The 27959-nt window shown below is 47.3% G+C and overlaps 1 protein-coding gene across 1 annotated transcript; it reads right to left on the bottom strand.

Annotated features, from left to right (window-relative positions):
- Positions 1-8: 8 nt before the first annotated feature.
- TSPAN33 (tetraspanin 33) lies at positions 9-27945 on the bottom strand. Its single transcript, XM_049775481.1, has 8 exons — positions 27844-27945; positions 7606-7663; positions 6723-6850; positions 6355-6429; positions 5029-5124; positions 2164-2292; positions 589-750; positions 9-341 (listed from the first exon to the last, which is right to left on the bottom strand). The coding sequence occupies exons 1-8, from the start codon at positions 27943-27945 to the stop codon at positions 240-242; spliced, it is 852 nt and encodes a 283-aa protein (XP_049631438.1). The 3' UTR covers positions 9-239.
- Positions 27946-27959: the final 14 nt, after the last annotated feature.

Genomic DNA, 27959 nt, shown 5'->3' with positions numbered 1-27959 from the left:
GCAAACGGTTAGAAATAATATAAAAGAACTCTATCAATGCAGAAGGCTGGGATAGGACCAAAAGGGAGGGGGTATCCCCCCACCACCACACTGGAGCTGGCCACCTGTGCACCCTGCCTTCTGCCCACCCATCTGGAGTTTGCTTCTTCCCACTGCGCTGTGTCTGCACGGCTGGAATTCACATGTCTCCACCTGTGCCCAGGGTCCGCTGCTCCGCTGCTGGTATCCTATGAGGCTCCTCAGTACCACGGGTCAGCTCGGTGCTGCTGGTTGTAGAGCTGGAGCTTGATCTGGTCTTTGATCTGATTGATGAGGATCTGGGACAGCAGGATTCCCACCAGCTGGGAGAAGTGAGAAGGAATTGGGCTCTCAGTCATGAGGGCTGGCCTTGCTTTCCTGACTCATATCCCCGACGTTTCCCCTTCTCCAGTCCCCCAAGCATTGTCAGTACAATCCTGATTGCTGTCTCTCTGCAAGTCAGTGCCTGGTATCCCAGCAGGGCCCTCCTTGCCTCTCCCCACACCCTCACCCTGAACAAAAACATCTCTGTAGAACGGTGGGACCCACAAATCTAACAGGATAGGTTACCTGAGGGATGGCCAGGCCCAGGGCCACACCACCAAGTAAGAAGAGGTTGCTATGGATCCAGTTGACCAGTTTGTCAATACAACCATTGGTGTAGATGACCTTACTGGCTTCCAGGTAGTCAAGGGCCTGCATACCTTGGCCACACATGGTATTGATTACTGCCTAGGAGAGAGTTGAAAAGCCAACTGAAAGTCCCATTCCAAAACTTCTTCATGAGGGCCTCAGTGACAGGCCTCCCACCCTTCCTAAACTCCTGACTGGTTAGAGAGGGTACATGAAGGTTCCTTGGAGGTTGCTTACTACAGGCTTCTTTCCCTGTGAGATCTGAATCCAGGTCTACTTGCTTTAGAGCTTGGTCCCTGCTGACCCCCATGTGGGTTACAGGCTACAGGAGTGAAAAGCGGATAAATCTCAAACTGAAGTGAAGGGCAAACTCAGACAGCTGGCCTCAAAATTAATTGGCTAAGAGGGGTCTGGAGAAGATAGTTCAGTGAGAAAGTATGTGCTTGTGTCCTGCCCACCGGCTTTGAATCCCCAGCGCCATGTAAACCATGTATGGTTCTCTGAGCACCACCAGGGGTCACTCATGAGGGAGGAAGGGAAGGAGGGAGGGAGGGAAGGAAGGAAGGAAGGAAGGAAGGAAGGAAGGAAGGAAGGAAGGAAGGAAGGAAGGAAGGAAGGAAGGGAGGGAGGGAGGGAGGGAGGGAGGGAGGGAGGGAGGGAGGGAGGGAGGGAGGGAGGAAGGAAGGGAGAAAGAAATGGAGGGAGGGAGGAAGGGAAGAAGGAAGGGAGGAAGGAAGAAGGAAGGAAGAAAGGGAGGGAGGGAGGGAGGGAGGGGAAAGGAAGGGAGGGAAGGAGGAAGGTGAAAGGGAAGGAAGGAGGAAGAGAGGGAAACTGGTTAAGTTAGGGCAGTGCTTCTCAATTATTTTCTGTCATGCTCCCTAGGAAGAAGAAAACATTTTTCACGCCCCTGCCTGCACGACTGTAAATATTATCTTTATTTAAAAAAACTTTAACTTGGGCCCGGAGAGATAGCACAGCGGCGTTTGCCTTGCAAGCAGCCGATCCAGGACCAAAGGTGGTTGGTTCGAATCCCGGTGTCCCACATGGTCCCCCGTGCCTGCCAGGAGCTATTTCTGAGCAGATAGCCAGGAGTAACCCCTGAGCGCCGCCGGGTGTGACCCAAAAGCCAAAAAAAAAAAAAAAAAACTTTAACCTGCAAAACAAAACTATATAAAATAATTCAAGCTGATATTTTAATCAGAAGTGATGTATGGATTAATGGCTACAATGAGCATGTTTTGCAATGCATAGCTTTTCGAAGCGGGGTTTGAAGCAGGACACAGCAACTCTCAGCTCCAAAGACATACAGAGACAAACACGGGGCTTAGCTTGTTATGACAGTGTTTGCCGAGGTCAAACGCACACCCCTCTAGGGGGCGCGCGCCCCACTATTTGAGAACCACTGAGTTAGGGAACAATTTAGCAAGTGAATTCTTTCCCAATAGCAGAAGGAAACTAATTCCATAATCAGAAGGACTTGCCTGGTGGCCATGGGATGGACTGGGCACTCACCTGGTTAGGGGTAGGCAAGCAACAGGAATAAGGCACAGAGCAGCGCTCACGGCTAGGGTTGTCGTCTGAACAGTTGAAGTACATGTTCTGGGACCAGTCCTTATAAGAAATTCCTCCACAGCAGCTGAACTGTAACAAAGGCCCCACTAGAGTTAAGATAGACTTCTTTCCTTCATACTCAAGTGAGCATACTCTCAGAACAATTGAAAGCCTATGGCAAGTTGGAACGGAGAGATAGTAGAGTGGATGAATAATGAGTTTGCCTTGCTCAGGACAGACTCAAGTTCAATCCTGATCATCTCAGATGGTCCTTTGAGCATTGCCAGGAGTGATTCCCAAGTGCAGAGCCAGAAGTAAGCCCAAGCATGGTGGGTGTGGGCCAATAAAACCAAACAAAAACCAAACAGAAGTTTATGGCAAGTTTCCATGTAAGCTTTGTTTGTGTTTAAGCACAGCCTTGAACTTGAGTTGTATTCTACTACTTTGTGTGTCATGTTATATTTCCCCATAATCAACTACGGCTTATTTGAGGGCAGTTTCTGGTTTTAGAGTACTACAAAACACCAGAGCTTGGAGGCTGGAGTGATAGTACAGTGGATAGGACACTTGCCTTGCATGCAGCAAACCAAGGTTCAATCCGTTGCATCCCCTATGGTCCACAGTGCCTATCTGGAGCGATCCCTTAGCACAAAATCAAGAGTAACCCTGACCACCACCAGGTGTGGCCCAAATAAATAAAAAATTAACAAACAGACAAACAAAAAAACACCTCAGAGCTTTGGGGCTGGAGACAGAGTAAAGCAGATGGGATGCTTGCCTTTCACATGCTGACCTAGATTTGATCCCTGGGACTACATAACAGCCCCGAGAGCTCTGGTGTGAGCTCAGGTGTGATCACTGAGTACAGTAAGCCCTGAACACAGCTTCTTTGTCCCAAATGTCATGCAATAAACAACAACAACAAAATGAAAAACAGTCAAAAACACCAACTGAAGAACACCAACTGTAAAGATCAATGTTGAAACATGTCTCGATTTAGATGAATATGGGAGGTGACTCTTCAATATTATGGATACATAATTACTCCATGAAAACATACAGGATCTGGGTCAAATGTTTATTACACCTAGGTAAGGAGAAATGAGCATGAATCTCCTGGGTATGTTTACCTAAACTTAAATTTTTGATTCAAAGCAGCATTATTCACAATGGCCAGAAGGTGGCAGTAGCCCAACTGTCCAAGGAAAGATGAATGGACATAAACAGAACAGGTTTACTAGACTACAGCCTAAAAAGGAAGAAAATATTACAATCGGGGGATGTGGCTCAGAGGTAGAACACATGTCTGGTATGTGTGAGGCTCTGGGTTCTATCCCTGCATGGCCTTAAAATAAAAAGGTCAAGTGGTATATTTATGCTATTTATATATTACCACAATTTTTATTTTTATTTATTTATTTATTTTTTTTTTTGGTTTTTGGGTCACACCCGGCGGTGCTCAGGGGTTATTCCTGGCTCCAGGTTCAGAAATTGCTCCTGGCAGGCACAGGGGACCATATGGGACGCCGGGATTTGAACTGATGACCTTCTGCATGAAAGGCAAACGCCTTTAACCTCCATGCTATCTCTCCAGCCCCACAATTTTTATTTATTATAAATATCTTTATTTAACACCATGATTACAAGCATGTTTGTAGTTGGATTTTAGTTTTATATATGTAGAATACCAGTGCAATTACCACAATTTTTAAACTTTTTTTTTTTTTTTTTTTGCTTTTTGAGCCATACCCTGTGACACTCAGGGGTTACTCCTGGCAGGGCGCTCAGAAATTGCTCCTGGCTCAGGGACGCTGGGGATCAAACCAAGGTCCGCCCTGGATTGGTTGCATGCAAGGCAAACACATTACCACTGTGCTATCTCTCTAGCCCCTTTTAATTTTAATAGGTAATATTAAAAAACCTGCCCTGGGCCAGAGTAATAGCAGAGCAGTAAGGTGTTTGCCTTGCATGTGGCTGACCTGGGACAGACCTGGATTTGACCGAGGGTCACTCCTGGCTCTGCACTCAGAAATTGCTCCTGACAGGCTCAGGGGAACATATGGGACACCGGGGATCAAAATATGGTCGACCCCAGGTTGGTAGCATGCAAGACAAATGCCCCACCGCTGTACTATTGCTCTAACCCCAACATTTTTTTCTTTGGTTTTTGGGTCACATCCGGCAGGGCTCAGGGGTTATTCCTGGCAGGCTCAGAAGACCATATGGAATGCTGGGATTCGAAACACCATCCTTCTGCATGCAAGGCAAACACCCCACCTCCATGCTATCTCTCTCTGGCCCCAATATATATATATATTTTTTTTTTTTGAGGGAGGGCACACCTAGAAGTGTTCAGGGATGACTCCTGGTGGGGCTCAGAAAATTAATTATATAGGATGCTGGGGGTTGGCTGCATGGCAGACAAGCATTCTACCACTATACTATATAACTCTGGCCAAAGATAAAGCATTGTTGATTTTTGTTTTTTGTTTCTTTCCTTTCTATTTCTTTTGGCCATACCAGGAGGTGCTCAGGATGTACTCCTGGCTTTGAGCTCACTCCTGTCAGGCTCAGGAGATCATATGGGGTTGAATCGGGTTGGCTAAATGTGAGGCAAATGTCTTAACCATACAGAGGAAGCTCTCTTTTCTATGTCATTCATGGTCACCCCACTTCCCAGAATTCACTCCTAGCAGGTTATGAGGATGTCTAGAGCCTGGGGGCGTGCCACAAGGAGACAATGACACATCTTTTAGGGTGGCTTTTGCCCACAGCCTCCCTGAGTACTAGCTGTGGGCCTGTTCCACCACTGTGCCTAGACCATACCTTCTTCTGGCCAAAATCGATGAGGTTCTGTAAGTCCAGGTCATCTCGGTAGTGCACGATGGCGTTATTGATGATCTCACTCACTTTGCCTCGTGCCTGCAGAGACAGGAGCAGGACATCAGGGCCCAGGAGGACTAGTTCTTGTGGTGCCTCCTACAGGAACCCACGGGAACCACAGCCTGGTCCTGGATCTAAGATAGCCTTGAAAACAGAACTTGGGCCCAATAGACAAGATGACCGGCTCAAAACTGGGCCCTTCTAGACAGGTGGGCAAGTCAGGCCAGACCTGCTGTTCTGCTGCTTCTCAGAGTCATAATCCCAGATAATCCTATTATTATCTATCTTTGAATAATATTGTCAAAAATACTTGAGTGCTGCAAAGCACAGCCATATATATATATATATATATATATATATATATATATATATATATATTTTTTTTTTTTTTTTTTAAGTAGAAAAGGGCGAATGAGCTGAGACACTGACCTCTACTAGACTTATGAGCTCATCTCCTAGATGCAGACTAGACTGACATGACTTTAGGACTTTACTAAGCCATTCGGAACCAAAGGACTTTTCATTTCCTAGATTCTTCCACACATTCTTCCTTCCTGCTCGACTACTTTCTTTTTTTTTGGGGGGGGGCACACCCGTTTGATGCTCAGGGGTTACTCCTGGCTAAGCGCTCAGAAATTGCCCCTGGCTGAGGGGACCATATGGGACGCCAGGGCATCAAACCTTGGTCCTTCATTGGCTAGCGCTTGCAAGGCAGACACCTTACCTCTAGCGCCACCTCACGGGCCCCTGTGCGGCTACTTTCTTTGAAGTTTACTATCCAGTGACTTCTCCACTGTCTCTGGCAATTATGTACCCTTTGGAGAAGGCTCTGCTTTTTACTGAAAAGAACTGTTCCTCTAAGGTACCTTCTGGGAAGCCCATTCACAAAGTCTTAATGACCTTTCCCCACCCCCAATGCTTCTGCTTATCCCAATAAACAAATTTAAAAGAAAGCAAAAGGCCCTTCAGACATCTGTGGTCCACTTGATAACTATCTTAATCTCGTGCCATGAAAATCTGCAGATTATATTCCCTGAGTGTCTCTCCACAGACTCTCCTCTCCTGTGGACCTTGCAGTCACCAAAAAGCACACCCAGTCTTGAAATCCTCTTTCTGTCCAGCTGTCCACTCAGACCTGATGGCGAACTTCAGGGCAAGGGCTTCTATGATCATTCAACTGAGCCATGTGCAGGCATAAAAGTTCCTTCCACCCAGGGGTTTCTGCCCAGGGATTCCCACCCGAGGAGCCCCACTGGGGCCTGCTGCTACCTTGTCCGAGAAGACGAAGCCCAGGACCCCAGCTGCCAGCTGTAGCAGGAACACGATGGTGAGGCAGAGAGAAAACTGTGGGAAGCAGGCAGAAAAGGGAAATAATTTGGCACCAAGCTGGCAGGATCACATGGGTGCCTTGGTGATCACCAAGCTGGGCAGGATCACCTGGGAGCCCTAGGTGGTGGATCCTGAATTCCCACTCGGAGCAAGGGCCACACAGAACAAAGGCATTGTCTTTGGGACCCTGGGCTGAGTTCTTCAGAACTGAACAGGACGAGTAGGGGAGAGATGTCAGGTGGGAGAGGGATCTGAAAGGGGGTATGAATGACTCCAGGGCCCTGGTTAATGGGGAACTGAGCACTTACAGTCTGCAGGAGGCAGATATTCTCACGGAGGGATCCAATACAGCCGCAGAAGGTGAGCAGGAACATGAGCACGCCCACCACAATGAGCAGGATGGCGGGGTCCATAGCCAGGCAGGCCAAGGCTGCTTCTGGGAAAGGGGCTGTGGCTCAGTCCCACCTGGGACAGACTGAGAGTGGTACCCAGGGATGAACTGGACTGCCTCCCTAAAAACTGTTCTTTCCATGGTAGGGAAATCTCTGGTGGGAGTGGCTGAAGAGATGGCACCAGAGTACCAGATAATGACAGGGTCAGAACCTCGACACCATCTCTCTGGCTCCAGGCCTCTGTCTTCTAACTCAAGAAAGGGCAGAGGAAGAATCTTTATTTACCAGGCATGAGAGAAGGGGCCACTTTGGCTACAGAAAAGAACTGGAGGGGCAGGGGCAATAGCACAGCGGTAGGACAGACCTGGGTTCAATCCCAGGTATCCCATATGGTCCCCTGAGCCTGCAGGAGCAATTTCTGAACCAAAAACAAGTAAAATAAAGTTTAAAAAAAAAAAAAAGAACTGGAAAGGTCTAAGGCATGGCAGAGTCTATGCCAGGAGACTCTAGGTTGGGTAGAAGGAGCAACTAAGTTTCTTCAGGATAGAACTCATTAGGTGGGGATGACCAGGGACCCAGAGATCCACTTTCTTCCCTCAGCCTAACTGTTTGGAATAACACATAATTTATGGGCACTCTGGAAAGTCTGGGTGAACTGGCAATAGGGCAGCCCGATGTCAAGAAGTGAGTAGGCCTTGAAGACCTGGTCAGGGGGCAGTTGCCCCCTAGGTGCCACCACATATGCAGGGAGAAGTGCCAAAGAGCCAGACTAAATAGGGGGAAGAGGCCAGTTGCTCACCTGCATGCTTCATCAGCCGAGCATAGACACCCACAGCCACCATCACCATGGAAATCACCTGGGGAGAGAAGGGACAGGACAGACCCTGAAATTCTGGAAGAAGACAGCCCTGGTGGCCATGAAGAGACTTTAGGCTGGTTTGAGGGGGCACCTGAACCTGAAATGAACGGCTTTCTCTGATCCCCCTGATCCTGCTGATGGCTGTGCATGCCTCATGTCTATGAGAGCTTATGCTCCCCGCTCACCCCCAAAACATAGCCATCTGTAATCTGTAGTCCAGACAGAGATGAGATAAAACAAGGCTCACACCTGCTTTGCAGTAGAATACACTAGAAATAAGACAGCATTTAAGAATGTGGGCTTCTGGGGCCAGAGAGATAGCACAGTGGTAAGGTGTTTGCCTTGCACTCGGAAGACCAAGGACGGATGTGGGTTCAATTCCCGGCATCCTATGTGGCCCCCAGAGCCTGCCAGGAGTGATTTCTAAGTGCAGAGCCATGAGTAATCCCTGAGTGCTGCTGGGTGTGGCCAAAAACTAGGAAAAAAAAAAAAAAAAGAATATGGGCCTCAAGGGCTGGAGGGACAGTGCAGCAGGCAAGGTACCTGGTTCCATCCTCAGCATCATATCGTCTCCTAAGCCTTACCAGGAATGATCTCTGAGTATAAAGTAAAGAATAAATCTGAGGGGCCAGAGTGACAGCATAGTAGTAGGACGTTTGCCTTGTGTGCTGCTGACTTGGGATGGACCTGGGTTCGATCCCGAATCCCATATGGTCCCCCAAGCCTGTCAGGAGTAAGCCCTGAGTGCCACTGGTTGTGGTCAAAAACATAAACAAAAACAACAAAGAAAAGAATAAGCTTGAGCACAGCAGAATTGACCCTCCAAAAATTTAAAAAAAGAGGGGGGCTGGAGAGATAGCACAGTGGTAGGGCATTTGCCTTGCATGCAGCTGATTCAGGACGGACACTGGTTCAAATCCCGGCATTTCATATGGTCCCCCGAGCCTGTCAGGAGCGATTTCTGAGTGCATAGCCAGGAATAACCCCTGAGCACCACCGGGTGTGACCTCCCCCAAAATAAAAACAAAACAAAACGAAACAAAATATGGGCTTCAGAGCCGTGCCAACTAGGTAAATCACTGAGATCCTCAGTTTCTGTATCTGACAGTGGGAATGAAAAACTTCACCTAATACAAATATTGTGAACATTAAAATCACCCATGGAAGTGCTTAGCATGATGTTTGCTGATAAATATTACCTGTCATTACTAAGAGTTGCCCATGTAACATAGAAATTCTGAGAAGCTTGGTTCAAATCCCCGTGTCCCATATGGTCCCCCGTGCCTGCCATTTCTGAGCTATTTCTGAGCAGACAGCCAGGAGTAACCCCTGAGCACCGCCGGGTGTGGCCCAAAAACAAAAGAAAAAAAAAAAAGAAATTCTGAGAAGCTTAGAATTCTTTTTGGTGTGGGGAGAGGGTTGTGCATGGAACAACTGAGGTGCATGGAAACTACTCTTGAAGGTGCTGGAGACAGAGGAATGTGGTACTGGGGTTCAAACCAGGGACTCCCACAAGCGAAGAATGCACTCCAGCCCATTGTGCTTGAAGTTCTGATTTCTGTGATTTTTGTTTTGTTTTGTTTTTATTTTTTTTCCACATCTAGTGGTGCTCAGGAATCAAACTCCTGGTGGGCTCAGAAAACCATATGTGATGCTGGGGATCTAACCCGGGTCAGATACATGCAAGACATGTATAATCCTTTTGAACACTGAAGTTCTGATTTCTTTTTTTTTTTTCTTGGTTTTTGGTCCTTGCCCCTTGGACACGTGACACTGACTCAGAGCCAAATGAGTAACCTGCCAGCTCTCTTGCTCAGTCCAGAAGCAAGGGAACTGGTTGTGTGTGTTTGGGGGTAAGGAGGAGGGGATAATATAGGGGGATTCTGGCTGACTTCCCGGCTTTCAGAATGAAAGGCAAACGCTTTACTTCCATGCTATCTCTCCAGCCCCTGAAGTTCTGATTTCTAATCTAACTACCTGAACATCAGCTCGAACGGACGGGAGAAGGCCACTCCAGCCTTGCAAAGGTGTCAAGAGCACGAATGAAGAGTCCCCTCACCCCAGGGCAACCAGCCTGTGAGCAATGTCAGACATCAGAGTCACTGTGGCTAAGAAATGGAGCCTTACAAATCTCTACCTTGGGGAGAAGCCCTAGTGAATATCCTGGCTTCTCCCTGAGAGCAAATCCAGTCAAGGCTCCCAGGGGCTGGCTCCCCAGGGGCCTTCTATGCCCTGCTTCCAGGCCTGTAGGAGTGTGTGGCACTCAGGGTACATATTCTGGCTCTCTTTATTTGGGCCCAGGTCCTGGGTGCTGGGCAAGTGCTAGGCAGCAGCGAGCTGTCACCACGGCTAAGGCTGGGGCCCAGCTTGGGGGTTCTCAGTAGCAAGGATTTGGCCAGCTCAGTGGGGTCAGAGATGGCTGATGGGACTCCACTATCTTGTAGAAAGTAGATGGAAAGAGGCATCTTGGGGCCTTTATAGATGAGGGGAGTGGGGGCCCTTAGAACAGTCAACAGGATCAGACTTGCCCCTTCATAGAGAGTATTTTCTTTGGGGAACACCTTGATGAAGGCCCACAGCCTTCAGTCATCAGCAGCACAGGAAATTCTCATCTAAAGCTCTGTGTTTCGGGGTCGTCCCATGCCTGTCCTCACATCCCCCACTCCTTGCCCCTTGGACATGTGACACTGACTCAGAGCCAAATGAGTAACCTGCCAGCTCTCTTGCTCAGTCCAGAAGCAAGGGAACTGGTTGTGTGTGATGGGGGTAAAGAGGAGGGGGGTAATATAGGGGGATTCTGGCTGACTTCCCAGCTTTCAGCACAGTAGCTCAAGGAGCAAGGGTGAGTGGGTGGGAGAGAAAGAAACCACAAGACAGGGATCTTGGTCAGCCCCCGGCCGTGCCAGAGTGCCAAAGTGATGGAGCATCTCTGTCTGCCCTTTACAACTCTCCACAACCAATTATAGTGCTGAATATCATTGCACTGAATCACTGAAAAATATGTATCTGCTCTTTATTTCTGCCGTTCCCAGGCGCCATACTGTTTTTTCACATGTTATTTTCCCTAGGCTGTATCACTTTCCTAAAAGACAGTATCTAATTAAATTCTCACAGGATGAGTCCAAGAAAGGGACAAAGAAATAGAACAGCAGGTAGAGCACTTCAAGTGCTTTGCATATGGTTGACCTGGGTTGGATACCTGGCACCCTGTGGTCCTTTGAGCACTGCCAAGTGTGGCCCCCAGACCAAACAGCAAGGAAGAGGAAAAGGGGCTGGAGAGCAAAAAGAGGAGGTAAGGTAATTGCTTTGTATCCTGATATCATTTCCATCCCTGGCACCAATTTGATCCCCAGAGCACTTCGGGAGTCATCTCTTAGCATAGAATCATGAATAGCCCTTAAGGGGGGAGGGAGGGAGGGAGGGAGAGAGAGAGAGAGAGAGAGAGAGAGAGAGAGAGAGAGAGAGAGAGAGAGAGAGAGAGAGAGAGAGAGAGAGAGATAGAGATAGAGAGAGAGAGAGAGAGATAGAGAGAGAGAGAGAGAGAGTGTGTCACACAAAGACAATTTAGTCCCTTTGGAGGGATAGTAATTAGTGTTGCTCTGTATCTGTAAGACTATACCAGAATTGGCCCCAAATGTCTATGTCCTAATTTCCCTGACTGCGAAGATGTCGTACAGATGGAAGAAATTTGATAAATGTGATTAAGGATCTTGACATGAGATGATTATCCAGTGGTCCAATACAATCATGCTTTTTGGGGTGAAGGGAGGGCACACTTCTCAGTACTCAGGGGATCAAACCTGGGCCTCCTGTATAAAAGCAAGTGCTCTGCCCATTGAGCCATCTCTCTGGCTCAGCCTTGACTCTCTTAAAGCTTGTCTGAGAAGGTAGCCATTCAACACAGTGGACGGGTCTCGTTTTCCTTTTTAACATCACAGATAAATCTTGTGCGTTCCTTAGTTGTGACCATCATGAGGTTGAGAAGACCGGGGCCTCAAGCCCTGACAGTAGAAGCATCTTCCTATCTTGCATTTTCATGACTACAAATTGATTGCAAGGAGCTTCTGCTACTTGTTTTTGTTCTTTAAAATTTTAGCTGCTGTGAAATGGGACATGCCTGACTGGTGAGTAAAAGCCATCATTGATTTTCCACTTTTGTAGCCCTTAATCACTTTTAATTTGGTTTCCAGGTCACTTGAAGTAGCCTCTTTATGGGCAGCATTAGTAGTGGATTGTGTATGCTGAGGAACCAAAATGAACATAACAACAGGGGGTGAGAACACATACAAATGGACATAGTGGTGACCAGGGATGTGGGAAGATTGGGATATGGGAGGTTGCTGCTACTGAGAAGTTCCTGGTCATAACAGTGACAGCGAATCCACTAAGAGGAATTTAGGGACCATGGTGGGATATACGTCCGTGGCTTGTGGTGGACCGAAATAACATTATGTGGCACATGAGTCTATAATCACAAGGGATTTATGAGACAGGGCGAGAATGGGAGTCAGAGGAGATGGGATAATGGAAGCAAAGCTTGGATGATGAGGTGCCGAGTGCCCAGTGATGCAAGCAGTTTCTCAAAGCTGGAGAAGACTAATAGTCTCATTAGTGGAGTCACTAAGCCCTGTCTCTCCCCAGAACCTCTAGAATGAATGTCATCCTTGCCAACACCTTGACCTTAGGCCTGTGAGACCCACTTTGGAATTCTGACATCTAGTACTGAAGAAAATTCATTGATGTTGTTTCAAGCCTTTCATTTCTGGGGTAATTTATTCCAGCAGTAATCGGAAACTAATCGACTCTCCATATCCAATACATCAGATGTGACACATGAGGTACTCCCAGACCCACACAGATGGGACAGATGTCCCAGCCCTTGGTGTACAATATGGAGCAGAGTCAAGAGCATCTCCAGCCTAAGGCAGAGGCTAGACTGCCTTCAGAATGCGTCTGGAGGAGGAGAACTTCCCCAAATACAAACGAGTCTGTACTTTCCATGCTTCCTCAGTTCTTGGAAACGGCAACTTTAAGCAAAACCATGTCTACTAAAAACAGGCCTTGAATAACACCATTTTGTTCCACATTTGTTCTGAATTGCTTTGCTCTGAATCAGCAAAGACCTGGCAAAACAAAATGCTTCCAAACCTCTGGCTGTACAACCCAGGTAACAGGAATTCTGAGCAGGTTCCAGGTGACTCTAAGGTACAGTCAACAAGTTTGCAAGTAGGAGCCCTCAAGCATGCTTGGCCAGGGAAGCAGGATACATTAAGACGGAGAATTTAATATTCTTATTAATATTTAATAGGCTCATTAGTGAAGCCACTCACCTGCAGCTCACTAGATAACTCTGAAATTCTGCATGTCTGATGGCTGGGGAATATGGCTCAGTTTCAAAGCATATAATTTATATGTGTGAGGCCCCAGGTTCCATCCCTGGCACTGCCAACACACACAGAAATAAGTAAGCACCATCTGCACTTCTGTCTGTGCTCCACCTCTTTCTCCTGGCATCACTCCTTACCCTTTCCTGCCCACACCTTCCACCTTAAATCCCCCAAAATGGGAATGTTGTATTGATGAAGGGGGATGCTCTTTTTTATAACTAAAACGTAACTACAAACATGTTTGTAATCATGGTGCTTAAATACAGATAAATTAAAAAAATAAAAGCAGGGGCTGGTGAGGTGGCCCTAGTGGTAAGGTGTTTGCCTTGCAAGCGCTAGCCAAGGAAGGATGGCGGTTTGATCACCTGATGTCCCATTTGGTCCCCCCAAGCCAGGGGCAATTTCTGAGCGCTTAGCCAGGAGTAACCCCTGAGCATCAAACGGGTGTGGCCCAAACAAACAAACAAACAAAAAAAGCATTGTAGCATAATCAGCAAAACAACAACAATAAAAAACACCCCTAAATCCTCCCAGTGCTGCTGCTGTCACCAGCACAGTTTTACAGCTGGGAAAAACCTTAGGAACTTAGCCATTCATCTCCTTTACTGATAAGGCCAAAGGAATAAAGTGGCACCAAGCCACGTGCACCTGGCTATAGGAGCAGCAGCTGGATAGGCTCATGTCTCAGTGCTCAGTACTCTTCCCACTGTATCAAGTTTTGCCACTCGAGCCTTCTTTCTAACACCCACGTAATTGCCAATGACCTCCTTTCAGAATGAAGATGGAGAAAATGACAGTTCTCCTCAGCATTCTGGCCAGAAAAAGGTCTCCCCGGAAACTTTGAACAGCAAGACAGAGTTTTAAAAATAGCTGAGTCCTTGTGGTGTTGGACTGATATACACATGAAACCATCATTAATGATTTACATCGTTATTGTTAATCACAGTGCATCAATAAAGATTTAAAAAAAATTAAAGAAAAATATATTCCTGGCATGCTTAGGAGACCCTATGTGGTGTTGGGCTCAAACCAGGGTCAACCACGTTTAAGATAAGTTCCTTGCTTGCTGTACTAATTGATATGGCCCCAATTTCTTTATCCATTCATTCAAGATAGATGCTGAGATTGTTTCCGTCTGGTAGGCTACTGTAAATAATGTTGCCGTGAACACAGGGACGCCTCGCATCTCTCTGAGTTAGTGTTTTCATTTTCTTTGGACAAATACCCAGAAGTGGAACTGCTGATTCATATGGTAGTTCTATTTTTAATTTTTTGAGGAACCCCCATATTATTTCCATAGTGACTGCATTAATTTTCATTCCCATTACTGGCACACAGGAGGCCCCTCTTTTCCACATCCTCACCAACATGTCTTACTTTCTGGTCTTTTGGTAAAAGCTATTCCAACAGGTGTGAGGTGATACCTTGCTGTGATTTGGATGCGTCTTCTCCTGGTGCTTAGTGATTTTAGACACATTTTCATGTAATTATTGGCCACTTATGTGTCTTCTTTCGAAAAAAATATATCCAGATCCTCTATGTGTTTTGTTTCTTGGTCAAATCCAGGGCTTTCAACACTCAAAAGCCTTTTGTCCTTTGGTAAATTGGATGCTTTTTTTCCCACTAAGATAGATGAGTTCTTTATATATTTTGAATATTAGCCCCTTCCCTTATAGATTATTTGTGAATATTTTCTTCCATCCAGTAAGTTGCTTTTTCATTTCTACTTTATTCTGAAGTGTTGGATATAGACCCACTTAATTTTGCTTTCATTGCCAGATCAAAGAAATCCTCACAAAATTGATGTAAAGTTGTTTACACTTGTGTTTTCTTCAAGGAGTTTCATAGTTTCAAATCTGGCAGTCAAGTCTTTAACTCATTTCTTTGTGTGGTATAAGAACGTTGGCCATTTTCATTCTGTTGCATGAATTTTTCCCACTACTATTTATTGAAGGAGCTGTTCCTTTCCTTTTTTATATTCGTTGCTCCTTGGCTATAAACTAATTGACATGTGAGTGGGTTTATTCATGGCCGCTTTGCTTTTAAATTGATCTATTGAAAACAATGCTATGGTTTTATGATATTGTTTAGAAGCAGGGACCGTGAAGTCTCCAAGTTGTTCTTTCCTAGGAATGCTTTGGCTGGGGTATCTGGGTTAGAGGTAGAGCACAGAGATCCCATATATGATTCTCAGCACCACACACACACACACACACACAAATATTTCATTGGCATTTCAAGGTCTATTATGGTTCCATGTAAGTTTTAGGATGGACTTTCCCATAGCTATAAAAATGTCATTAATATGCTGGGATTCCAAGATGCTCAAACTGCATTAAATCTAAAGAGTCAATGAGTTTCATGAAAGTTTATTTATTTATTTATTTATTGTTTTTGTTTGTTTTTGGGTCACACCTGGCATCGTTCAGGGGTTACTCCTGGCTCTCTGCTCAGAAATCACACCTGGCAGGCTCGGGGACCTTATGGGATGCCGGGATTCGAACCACCGTCCTTATGCATGCAAGGCAAACGCCTTACCTCCATGCTATCTCTCCGGCACCAAGAAAATTTTTAATGTTTTTTCCTTCCTTCCTTCCTTCCTTCCTTCCTTCCTTCCTTCCTTCCTTCCTTCCTTCCTTCCTTCCTTCCTTCCTTCCTTCCTTCCTTCCTTCCTTCCTTCCTCTTTCTCTTTCTCTCTCTCTCTCTCTCTCTCTCTCTCTCTCTTTCTTTCTTTCTTTCTTTCTTTCTTTCTTTCTTTCTTTCTTTCTTTCTTTCTTTCTTTCTTTCTTTCTTTCTTTCTTTCTTTCTTTCTTCTTTTAAAAGTATAGCCAGAGCAATTAGTCAAGAAAAAGGAACAAAAGTTATCTATATTTGAAATAAATAGTGCTATCATTATTTGCCAATCAATGTTGTTAAAATCCTTATGATGGGGCTGGAGAGATATAGTATGGCAGGTAGTACAATTGCTTTGCATGTGGCCAACAACAGTTCAGTCCCTACACCCCAAAAAGGTCTCCTGAGCCATACCAGATGTGATCCCTTAACACAGAGCCAAGAGCCCTGAGCACTGCTAGGTTTTGGACACCAAAAGAAATGCATAAGACACTAAGGATGTGACTCAAGTAGTAGTGCACAAAGTCCAGGCCCATAATTATTTTTAATCTCCATACTTCTCAGGGTCCAAGAGACAGAACAGTAAGTAATGTTCTAATCTTGTATGTGTCTGATCACTGATATCATATATGGTCCACCAAGCCCACTAGGCATGATCCTTGAGCATTTCCAGATGTGGAAAAAAATTTTTTTTGTTTTGTTTTGTTTTTGGGTCATACCCGGCAGCGCTCAGGGGCCACTCCTGGCTCTATGCTCAGAAATAATCGCTCCTGGCAGGCGCGGGGGACCATATGGGATGCCGGGATTCGAATCACTGTCCTTCTGCATGCAAGGTAAACACCCTACCACTGTGCTATCTCTCCGGTCCCAAAATTTTTAAAATATTTTTTAGTTTTTGAGCCATACCTGGTAATGTTCAGGGAGTTTCTTGGCTCTGCATTTAGAAATTATTGTTGGCAGTGCTATAGGGACCATATAGGATACTGGGGATTGAACTCGGGTCAGCTGTGTGCAAGGCAAGCACCCTACACACTCTACAAGCTCTAGTCCCCTTCATTATATCACACCCGGCTCTTACCTAGGACAAAGGCGGTCCCCCAACTTCCTCTTTCCTTTTTAGCTTTCCCTTTGATATGTAAAAGTCCACCTGGATCTCACTCAACCCTGCTCTTCCTGGTTGAATTTGTATGGGAGAATAAAGAGAGGCTTTGGTTTTGGCTTGGTGTGTTAGAAAAACCATGAGGCAAGAAGCCAGCCTGACTTCATGATTCTCTCCTGATTGGCTTGTTTTATTAATTCTTCGTGGCTATTCTGCTTCAGACCCATTCACATGGGTTGGAAATACGGTGTGTGGGGTGATTTCACATCCCCCCGTTTTAAAAATATTTTGGGGCCATATTTTGCAATGCTCAGGGTTACACTTGGTTATAGGCACAGAAGTCACTCCTCATAGGGCTTAGGGACCATATGGGATGCCAGAGATCAAACCCACAAAAAAGGCAAGCAACCTACTACCTACTGTTCTATCGCTACAGACCCCAAAACATATTTATTTCATACACTTTTTGTGTGTGTGTGTGTGTGTGTGTGTGTGTGTTTTTGGGGGGGTGTCACACCCGGAAGTGCTCAGGGGTTATTCCTGGCTCCAGGCTCAGAAATTGCTCCTGGCAGGCACGGGGGACCATATGGGATGCCGGGATTCGAACCGTTGACCTCCTGCATGAAATGCAAATGCCTTACCTCCATGCTATCTCTCCGGCCCAACATATTTATTTCAAAATAACTTGTTTTGTTTTGTTTTGGGGACAAACATGTTGGTATACAGCCTTACTCCTGGCTGTATCACTTCAGAAGCCTTGGAAAAGCACATTGAGATCTGGGGATCAAGCCCAGGTCAGCTGTGTGCAAGAAAAGCACTTTATCTTCTCCTTAGGAAAAAAAAAAAAGTAAGACACTAAATCTTTGGGTTTTTTTTTTTTGGGGGGGGGTGTCATACCCAGCAGCACTCAGGGGTTACTACTGGCTTTACACTCAGAAATCGCTCCTGGCAGGCTCAGGGGACCATATGGGATGCCGGGTTTCGAACCACCATCCTTCTCTATGCAAGGCAAACGCCCTACTTCCATGCTATTTCTCCGGCCCCAAGACACACTAAATCTTAAAACTGACAGAGCACTGAGAAGCCACAGTGTGTTTTCAGTATACACTAGACAACTTTAACATGATAAAAATTAAAAAACAAACAAACTGACATGGGTCTGGAGTAATAGTACATATTTGTCTTGCACCAAGTCCACCTGGGTTGTATCACTAGAATCCCATATGGTCCCCTCAGCACTGCCAGAAGTAATTCCTGAGTGCAGAGTCAGGAGTTATTCCTGAGCACTGCCATGTGGCCCTCCCCGCACAAGAGAACCAAGAGATAGTAGAGAAATTAGAAGTTAGGGTGCATGTGTTGGACCCAGGGGACCATACGGTTCCCTAATATTACCAGATATAGCACCGATGACCCTCAGCACCAACAAGAAGGCAGAGGTATCCCCTGAACGGGGGCCTTGCCCTGAATCGCAAACCTTAAAATCACCAGTGAAGTCCCCAGACCTTTGCATCACTCTGGAGATATTAACTTATTATATTAACTTACGGAAGTTAATATACAGTTACTGCTTTCTTTCTTTTCTTCTTCTTTTTTCTTTTTTTTTTTGGGGGGGGCCACACCAATCAGTACTCAGGGGTTATTCCTGGCTATCTGCTCAGAAATAGCTCCTGGTAGGCACGGGGGATCATATGGGACACTGGGATTCGAACCAACCACCTTAGGTCCTGGATTGGCTGCTTGCAAGACAAACACCGCTGCGCTATCTCTCCGGGTCCTCAGTTACTGCTTTCTAATTAACTGTCCATCTTTAACTTTTTCCAATTATCCTAATGATGTTCTTCATCACTGTCTTATTTTGGATCCAGGATCCAATCACGGACCCTGTGTTTAGTGATCAAGCCTCCTTTAGCCTGAAACAATCTTGCTACTTTCTCCTTTGTTTATGGCAGGGGTCTTCAAACTATGACCCACAGGGCCATAAGAACATTTATACAGCCTGCAGGGTGTTTTTTGCCTTTGCTGCTTAGCAGCTGACTCCTCATTCTGGGCCTGCATTGCGCATGTATGGAATGTGTGCTACATGCCTAGTCCCCTCCTCTTCTCTGTCTCTCAGCTCCTCCTCTCATGCTCAAGCAGGGGTCCTCAAACTATGGCCATCGGCCACTATTGTTCATATATGTTTTTAAAACCGCAGTGTGGCCCTACAATGAGGAACAGTAAAAAAGTTTGAGGACCCCTGGCTTTTTTTGTTTGATTGTTTGTTTCTTTGTTTTGGGGCCACACCCGGGGATGCTTAGTGGTTTCTCCTGGCTATGCACTCAGAAATCACTCCCGGCTTGGGGGACCATATGGGAAGCCGGGGAATTGAACCGCAATCTGTCCTAGTTAGCACCTGCAAGGCAAATGCCCTACCACTTGTGCCACCGCTCTGGCCTGAGAACACTGTTTTATGGTTTTTCAAAACATTGGCTCTCGGAACGTTATGGTAAAGCAAATAAAAGATAGAGTTTTCCCTTTGAAACATTCAATGACCTTGTGGAACTATCACTACTCTTAGATTCTTGGCTTGAGCTTGTTTGTTAGCTGGAATAGAAATGCACCTATTAGGGGCCGGTGTGGTGGCGCTAGAGGTAAGGTGTCTGCCTTGCCAGTGCTAGCCTAGGACGGACCGCGGTTTGATCCCCCGGCATCCCATATGGTCCCCTAAGCCAGGAGCGAGTTCTAAGCACATAGCCAGGAGTAACCCCTGAGCATCATCGGGTATGGCCCAAAAACCAAAAAAAAAAAAAAAAAAAGAAAGAAAGAAATGTACCTATTAGACAACTGCATGCTGGCACTCCTAACCCTGGGGACCACAAGTCCTTTTCTATGGTTTCTTAGACTTTCTATTATGGAGGGACATCTAGGGCCACATCCAGCAGATATTAGAACTTCCTTGTCATGGCCTGATAATATATCATCTTAGAGCACAGAGATGGGAGTAGCTCTATCTCTGTGGGGCCCTGAAAATAAAAATAATATAGACACTTATTCCATTGCAGGAACAGTGTAGTTTGTTGGTTCGTCCACAGACAGGCACAATGTGTTTACATCTCTTGCCCGTTGTAAAAGGTATTTCCACAAATTTCCAGGTATACTCAGGCAGAGCTTTGCATAAATACCTGTCCTTGGTTCTCCTGGGTGGACACCCAGTAGCAAAATTTTCTAGTCCTGTGGTTAGTCAGTTTAATGCTTTTAGGTGTTGAAAACTCTTTTCTCTGTGGCTGCTCCATTTTATATTCCCACCACCAATGTACATATTCATGTTTCTCCATGTCTTTGCCCCCACTAGTTCTGACATATTTGGTTTTTGTTTGTTTGCTTGTTTGTTTTGGGGCCACACACAGCAGCACTCAGGGGTTATTCCTGGCTCTGTGCTTAGAAATCACTCCTGAGGGGCCGGAGAGATAGCGTGGAGGTAAGGCGTTTGCCTTTCATGCAGGAGGTCATCGGTTCGAATCCCGGTGTCCCATATGGTCCCCCGTGCCTGCCAGGAGCAATTTCTGATTCTGGAGCCAGGAATAAACCCTGAGCACTGCCAGGTGTGACCCCAAAACCAAAAAAAAAAAAAAAAAAAAAAAAAAAGAAAAAGAAAGAAATTGCTCCTGGCAGGCTGGGGGGAGGGGAGCATATGGGATGCTGTGGATCGAATCCAGGTCTGTCACAGGTTGGCCACATGCAAGGCAAATGCCCTACTGTTGTGCTATCGCTCCAGCCCCAGCTCTGACATATTTGATAAGTTCAGGCCAGTGGTTTGGCAAAACGTCCCTTGACTGAGCTATGTCTGAATGGCTCCTCACAAGCAGATTCAGATGAAATGTTTCTGACAGGAATATTTCACAGATAATGTTGTGTCCGTCTTGGTGTCATCTGAGACAGCACAACCTATCAATTCTACCAGAGAAATGAAGAACAATCTACTAACAGATGACATGGCTGTTAGACATATGTCTCTCAGTCCATAAGCAATAATACAGAGCAATCATTTTGCTTTCCACAATATTTGGGTTTTTCTTTGTCCTCTTCCCTTTGCCTTCTGTCAGCATTTGCTGGCAAAGGATCTGGGAAAATATAAATGTGCACAGGAGAAACTTAAAATGAAGGAAATTCTTTCCAGTATTCCTGCAAATTGCAAAAAGAGAACAATGATTGGATAGTTTTGTTTGTTTGTTTTTGGGGTCACACTCAATGGGGCTTGGGCATTATACCTGGCTCTGCTCTCAGGGGTCTCTGCTGGAGGGACTTACGGGACCAAAAGAGGTGCTGGGATGGAAGATGAGTTGGCCATGTGCAAAACAAGTGCCCACCCTACTGCTGTACTATCACTCTGGCTCTGATTGTTGGATTTTTTTTTTTGAGAAAAACCCTTCAGCTCATACCTAGGACACTTTAGGACCACCAGTTGCTCTTAGGGTAAACAGACAGAACATCACAACTGAACTTTTCCTCCTGGTTCTTACACCCAAAGGCCAACAGCTATAGACAACTTTCTCCTGAGTCTGTTCCCCCAGGATTGCTCCTTCAGCCCATGATGACTGGCCCTCAGGAGTGGATGTAGGGAAACCACAGTGACTGTGGTGCATTCCTATGTCCCCTATCAAACTTCTCTGTAAATAAAACATACTTCCCTTCTCCCTCTAGCTAACAGCAGGAGTGTGAGCAAAGATAACACCAAGTTTAAGCAGCCAGCCACAAGGCATGCCTCCCTATGCAGTTTCCCTGTCCTTGCCACTTGGCCATAGGGTGCCCATCCTAGCCCTCTCTTCCAGTGGCTTCTGATTAGATAGTGGCCACCAGCACAAGCACTGGGTACACTTAGTTTTGGGCCACATCCAGCTTGCTCTGAGCTCACTCCAGGCTGAGCTTGGGGGGGGGGAGACCATATGCAGTGCTGGGGATCAACCGTACAATAAGGCAAGTGCCCTACCCACTTTGCTATCTCTCTTGTCCACAGGGCAATACATTTAACACTACCTGTTTTTCTAACCACAATCCTAGGAAGGTGTCACATCTCCATGGCACAGCAACGATGCTGGGAAAATTCATGTGAGGCCTTCTAGTTGATAAAGTAAGTAGCAGAAACAGGCTAGGAACTTGACCCACACATGTGTACAACATCTCTGACCTCAGCTGCACAGATGCCCTCCTGCCTGTGCCTTGAGGTGGCTGCCCATGGCCGAGGGCACTTCCCCTCCAGGCGGGCATCCTGGGAGGAGGAAGGCAGCAGCTGCGGTTGAAAGCTCCAAACTAGGAGGGACTCAGGCAGGCAGGCAGAGGAGTTGTAGGACCTGTGGGACTCAGAGGCAAGTTCCAGGAATAGAGCCCAAGAAAGGGAAATGAAGATACAGCATCATCAAGGCTGCACCGTGGAGGATCTGCCAGCTCACAGAGCCTGGCCCGGGTGCCTTGCCCACTCTCCTGCCCAGTCTGTGGGCCGGGGTACTGATCAGAGTCCCCTCTTCTTTACTGAAGGGAAAAGAGGGCAGTTCTCAGAGCCCAGCCACACAACACCAAATACAAACAAACACAAGTAAAAGAAAGCAGAGAGGAGCACAGTGGTAGAGTATTTGCTGTGCATCCTGATAACCTGGGATGAATCCAGGTTCGATCCCTGGCAGACCATGTGGTCCCCCAAGCCTGCCAGGAGCTAGTTCTGAGTGCAGAGCCAGGAGAAACCTCTGAGCACCGCCGGGTGTGGCCCCAAAACAAAACAAACAAAAAAATAAAAGGAACCAGAGACTCATGGTGGGTAAGGCGCTTACTTTGTATAGGAGCAACCAGGCTTGATTCCAGTGCTACCAGGAGTGATTCCTGAGAGCAAAGGCAGTAGTAAGCCCACTGCCAAGTGCCACACCCCACCCCAAAAAAGAAACAATCAAAACCCAGCCCCAACTCGGAGGTAAAGGGGACTGAGGTGGGCAGGGAGCCTCCGGTGTCTTGGTTCTCTCCAGCTTTATTTCTGGATGTCAGAGATATCACAGCCTGTAGGACCAGAGAAGGTCTTTCTTACAAAGATCAGCTTAGTCTTTCTCACTGGCCGGATCAGCCCACATGGTCTTTCAGTGGCCATCCTGGCCCCACCACCCCTGGGCTAGTAGAGGGTCACCTCTCCTTGTTACTTGGCTCTTTGCATTATACCTCAACAGGGAGGGTCCTGTGCTGCTAGTGTAGAGAGCCGTGGGCTTTCTCCTTCATTTAGATGCTCACCCTCAAGCTTCTCCCCGAGGCCAGGCCCGCACTACCAGTATCACTGGGTTCCTCTTCCGATGCTGGCCTTTCCAGTTGGACCTGCTGCCTGCCCTAGACAAGGACCACCTGCCCTTTCTGGTTTTCTACATGGCACAATGTTAGCTGCTACAAGCAGGTCAGGGAAGGGTCACCTGTGAGCAGACAGCAAAAGCTATGTCTTGTCTTCACTTCTCTTCCTGACCTTATACAGAAAGTTGGAGGAGATGTGGGACAAGCTGGCTCCCTCCGGGCGCCTTTTGGGAGGGGGGCTGAAAAGTGGGGGCCATAGCCAGCAGTACTTCAGGATTACTCCTGGCTCTGTGCTCAGGAATTACTCCTAGCTGGCTCAAGAGGACCATAGGGGATGCCAGAGATTGAATCCATGCAAGGCAAGCACCTTTCCTACTGTACTATCACTCTGAGTTCACCTCCCTCTCGATGCCTATAGAAGAGTGAGTCTGTGTGTGTCACAGAGAGGTGGCAGAATGGGGAATGTCCATCTTCATGCCTGAGCCAGATTACACCAGAGGGTGCTGCAGGGATTCTGGAGTGGTCAGCGTTCCTGGTGACCTGTACAGTGGTCCTTGGTGGGAGAGCAAAGGTCCTAGAGAAGATGCCTGACCAGAGGTCCTGGTTCACCCAGGGGAGACTGACTGAACAGGGTGGGGATGAGGGGAGTCCATGCAAAAAGACCTGAGTGCTGTAGCTAAAATTTATGCATGGCCCTGGGAAGGAGCTGAAGGGGACTGCTGCCTGTTCTCCAACCCTGACTTGAGGGAGGGGCCAAGATGAGGCAGATAATACTGGGTGACCCCCCACCACACAAGAATGCAGGAGAACTTGGTCACATACTATATCTTGACAGACTCAGGAAAATGAAAAAGTGGGGAAGAGCATCCTGCCTCTGCCCTGCAAAAACAACTCTCACTATCATCAAATACATGGGTTGGGGGGGGGGGGGCAAAGGAGGGGTCTCAGTCCAGCCAAATACATGAGCATAGAGGGCTGAGCTTGCAGACTCTGCCTAAAAGCCAGCCTAATTGCTGCCTGAGCAGGATAAGGATGAGCCAGAGAGAAGAAGGCTGTCGTGGGTGGCCCTGACAATGTTTCTGCCTCTGCATGCCCGAGGCTGATAAAAGCAAGCACCAGCCTGGCTCGCTCTCTCACACACAGCTGGCCAACAGGGGCAGGCAAGAAAAGGCACCAATATTTTGCACTGAAATTTTGGTTTATTTTTCTGTTTTGGAGGAGGATCCAAACCAGGCTATGCTGAGGGTTTATTCCAGAATGTGCTCAGAGATCACTCCTGGTATGCTGTAGTGGAGCAGGGTGGGGCAATCATATGCTATGCCAGAGATCAAACTGTGCGAGACAAGTGCCATAACCTGTATATTTCTCTCAGTCCCTCAACTTCTGAGATAAAATGTTAAAATGCAGCTTTGGGGACCAGAGCAATAATAGTGTGTGCAGGGCACTTGCCTTGTATGTAACCAACTGGGGTTTGATCCCTGATAATCCATATGGTTTCCTGAGCAATGCCAAAAGTGATCCCTGAGCCCAGAGCCAGGAACACCTCTGGGTATAGCTTAAGAGCAAAAACATAATTTTTTTTTTAAATTATAAAATAAAATGTAGGTCTTGGAGTAATAGTATAGCAGTTAAATTGCTTGCCTTACATGTGACCAAACTGAGTTCAATCCTCAGTATCCTATATGGCCCACTGAGCACTGCCAGGAATTATTCCTGAGTGCAAAACCAGGAGTAAACTCTGAGCACTTAGGTGTGGTCCCAAAACCAAAAAAAATTTTTTTAATTAAATTAAATGCAACTTTGGGGAATTTGGGGCAGTAACTCCAGGTCATGGAAGCCATTCAGTATCATATGTGGGGGAAAATTGGGCTCTGGCAAATAAGGAAGTGAGATTTGGACCATAAATAGCAAAATAGAATAACAGATTTCTAGCTCCTCCAAATCACCAGAGCGAAGATTTAAGAGCAAGAGCAGTTAACCAAGACCATCACTGCCATTAACACTGGTCATTGCGACTGCCACAGCTACTGCCATTCACTGCCACCCCTATTGTTACCATCCCTGCCATCACCATCCCCACTGCCACCATCAGTCCTATCACCACTTCCACTGTCACCATCATCATAGTCATCCTTATCACTATCACCACCACAACCACCACCAATTGTGGTGGTGCCTTTTCAATTGTGGCTGCCTTCAACACATGACACAAAACACCTTCAGCCTGCAGCTCCCCCAGCAGCTGGCCAGAACAAGCCCTCTGGCTGGAATAAGAGGGGTGACACACCTATCCTTGGGAGAAAGCCCCTTCCTGCAAAAGAATGGAACTATTAGAATGGCCAAGTCACAGAAGTGGTCCAGTCTTGGAAGAGGGGAGAAAGCCATCTCCATCTCTATACAGACTGTCACTTTGCAGTTCTGAGTCTGGGGAAGAAGTGACACTCAGTTATGCCCAAGAGGTCCTGTCTCTTGGGGGTGTTGCTCCTAGGACCGAGAGCCATATCCTTCGTTCTGGCCCCAGGTCTAGAAGTAAAATAATACAGTCTCCAAAGGAAAGCATTCATCTTTAGCAGCAGAGGGAAAAGATTAGAAATCTGTAGAGGATCCTTTCGAGGAGAGGGAATAAAGACAGAGACAGATATATTGGCTTTAGGTCATACAGTAAGTTGGTGCCAGAAAGAAAATGGGGCCCTTATCTTTCAGTGTACTATTTCTAGAACCTCTCACTTTTTATGAGTCTTAAGTAGGGCCAAGAAGGGGCTCTTCTCTCATTTGTGGTGATGCCAGCTTGTTTAGCCAGGACATCTGACCTTGAATGAAGGTAAATGGGTCTACGGAGCCAAGTTTTCTCCCTGGCTGTGACCCCGGAAAGTCATCCGATAAGAGAGGTGGAGTACAGGAGTTGGGGGAGAGAAAGCAAATGACCATGAACACAAGCAGAACAGATGCGCCAAGCTGTTGTGGCTGGGAGCAGAGATAAGAGGGAAGGAAACAGTTCTGGTGTACAGGCTGCTCTTCCCTTGATGCCACACAGGCTCTGAGTAGGGCACACCAAGCACAGCCAGTGGGGTTTGCCCTCAGAAGGGGAACCCCATAGGACTTTCCCTGTCCTGGTAGAGAGGGGATGAGATTTTCTTCCGTAATCTCCCACTAAAGCAGAACCCAGATCCTGGAAACTCAAGCTGCCAGGCTAACTTCAGATACTGCCAACATCCTAGCAACAATTCAGTGAGCTGGGCCAAGAGCCTCCTGAGAGGTGGGCACGGTGGATCCGTGGCAGTGTCCAAAATCAAGCCTTACCGAACAGCTGTTGAACCTTGCCTAAAATAGTGGGCTTCTCTGTGCTTTCACTTTCTGGTGTGCAAACCGTGGGTGCACACCAGACATCTCAACATGTACTGCAGTTCTAAAAATCAAGGGATTGATAGTCGCTCAAATTTGAATGTTTCTGGCACAATGGCTGAAAGTGAGCTGTCATCACCACCCTCTGGGATTGCTCTCATTTGTCCCCACGGGCAAGCACTTATGTACTTTTCTGTCTGCTCTTCGTACCAAGGCTACTGTGAAACCTTTCCAGCACTGGGCTTAGATGCTCAGCTTGCTCTCTCTCCTAGGAAACAGATAGTTGATTCATGATGTCTCCCTCCTGCATATAAGTCTGAACTTTAGGTACCAGGCGGAATGAGCAAGAATAATGGGCTCTGAGAGCGGCAGTGATGTGAGGAGAGGGGAAATGAGGAGGAAGGTGCAGGTTCCCCCATTGCTTCTCAAATCCAAAGGGGGCTGGGCTGACATTGCAACGATGTGGCTCAGCTGGACTCTCAGAGCAGGGCTGAGTTTCCTGGTCAGACTGGCCTTGGAAGGTTAGGCCTGGCGAAGTGTGCTCACCGCCCAGCTTGGTCAAGTCCAACAATTAATGGCAGAGGGGAAGTGAGAGCCAGGTGGCGCTGGTCCTAGATTTGGTCCACTTTTCCATTCCCAAACATATGATTAGAAAAGCCCCTTCCATGCCAGAGAGATAGCATGGAGGTAGGGCATTTGCCTTGCATGCAGAAGGACGGTGGTTCGAATCCAGACATCCCATATGGTCCCCCAAGCCTGCCAGGAGCGATTTCTGAGCGCAGAGCTAGGAGTAACCCCTGAGCACTGCCGGGTGTGACCCCCTCCCCCAAAAAGGCACCTTCCAGTTCAACACAGGAGCTGAAGCCTGGAGAGTGGTGGTGGAGGAAGGGGTGAGGGGGGGGGTGCAGTGTGGTGCTGAGGAGGTGGGAGTAAAGTTTAGGAGACTTCAGCAAAGATGTTCGAACTTGGAAGTCGTTCTAGGCCCTTTTCAAAAGTCCTGGGGTGCCTGGGAAGCATCAGAGGCCTGCAAAGCCCCTTTCAGCTCCACTCGGAGGTCACGGGAAGGAAGATCTCGATTCTCCCTTTCCACTTCTCCCTCAGCCACAGGGATCCTCAGTCCTCAGGCCTGAAAGTCCCCGAGGGCAGGGCCTGGTGCCCCCGGGAAACTCACTCTTCCCCCCGACAAGCCCCTTACCTGGCCTGATGCTGAACCTCATCGGATGCCCAGCCGATACCCAGAAGTCTCCACCTTAGCGGCTCAGACGCATCACGCCCCGCACAGCCTCCCCGAAAACCCGCTCCCCGCAGAAAAAGGAGCCCGAAGTGCCAGCAGCGTGGAAAACTAAGCAGTGCCTGGAACCGGGCACCCTGGGACGCCTCCTCCGTAGCCAGGGGAGAGAGATCCTGGGGGCGTCTGGGGCCGGGCCCCCAAGAACTCACCCAAAAAAGCATGTTGAAGAAGAAGAGCAGGTATTTCACCAGCGGGTTGACGAAGGAGAACTCGTCGCCGTGCGCGGCGGGCGCCCCGGGTCTCCGGGCCATGGTCCCGCCGCCGC

Source organism: Suncus etruscus, chromosome 1 (genome assembly GCF_024139225.1).
Source record: "Suncus etruscus isolate mSunEtr1 chromosome 1, mSunEtr1.pri.cur, whole genome shotgun sequence".
Classification (NCBI taxonomy): Eukaryota; Metazoa; Chordata; class Mammalia; order Eulipotyphla; family Soricidae; genus Suncus; species Suncus etruscus.
Note: the sequence above shows the minus strand (reverse complement) of the source record. Positions and strands in the feature narration are given on the sequence as shown.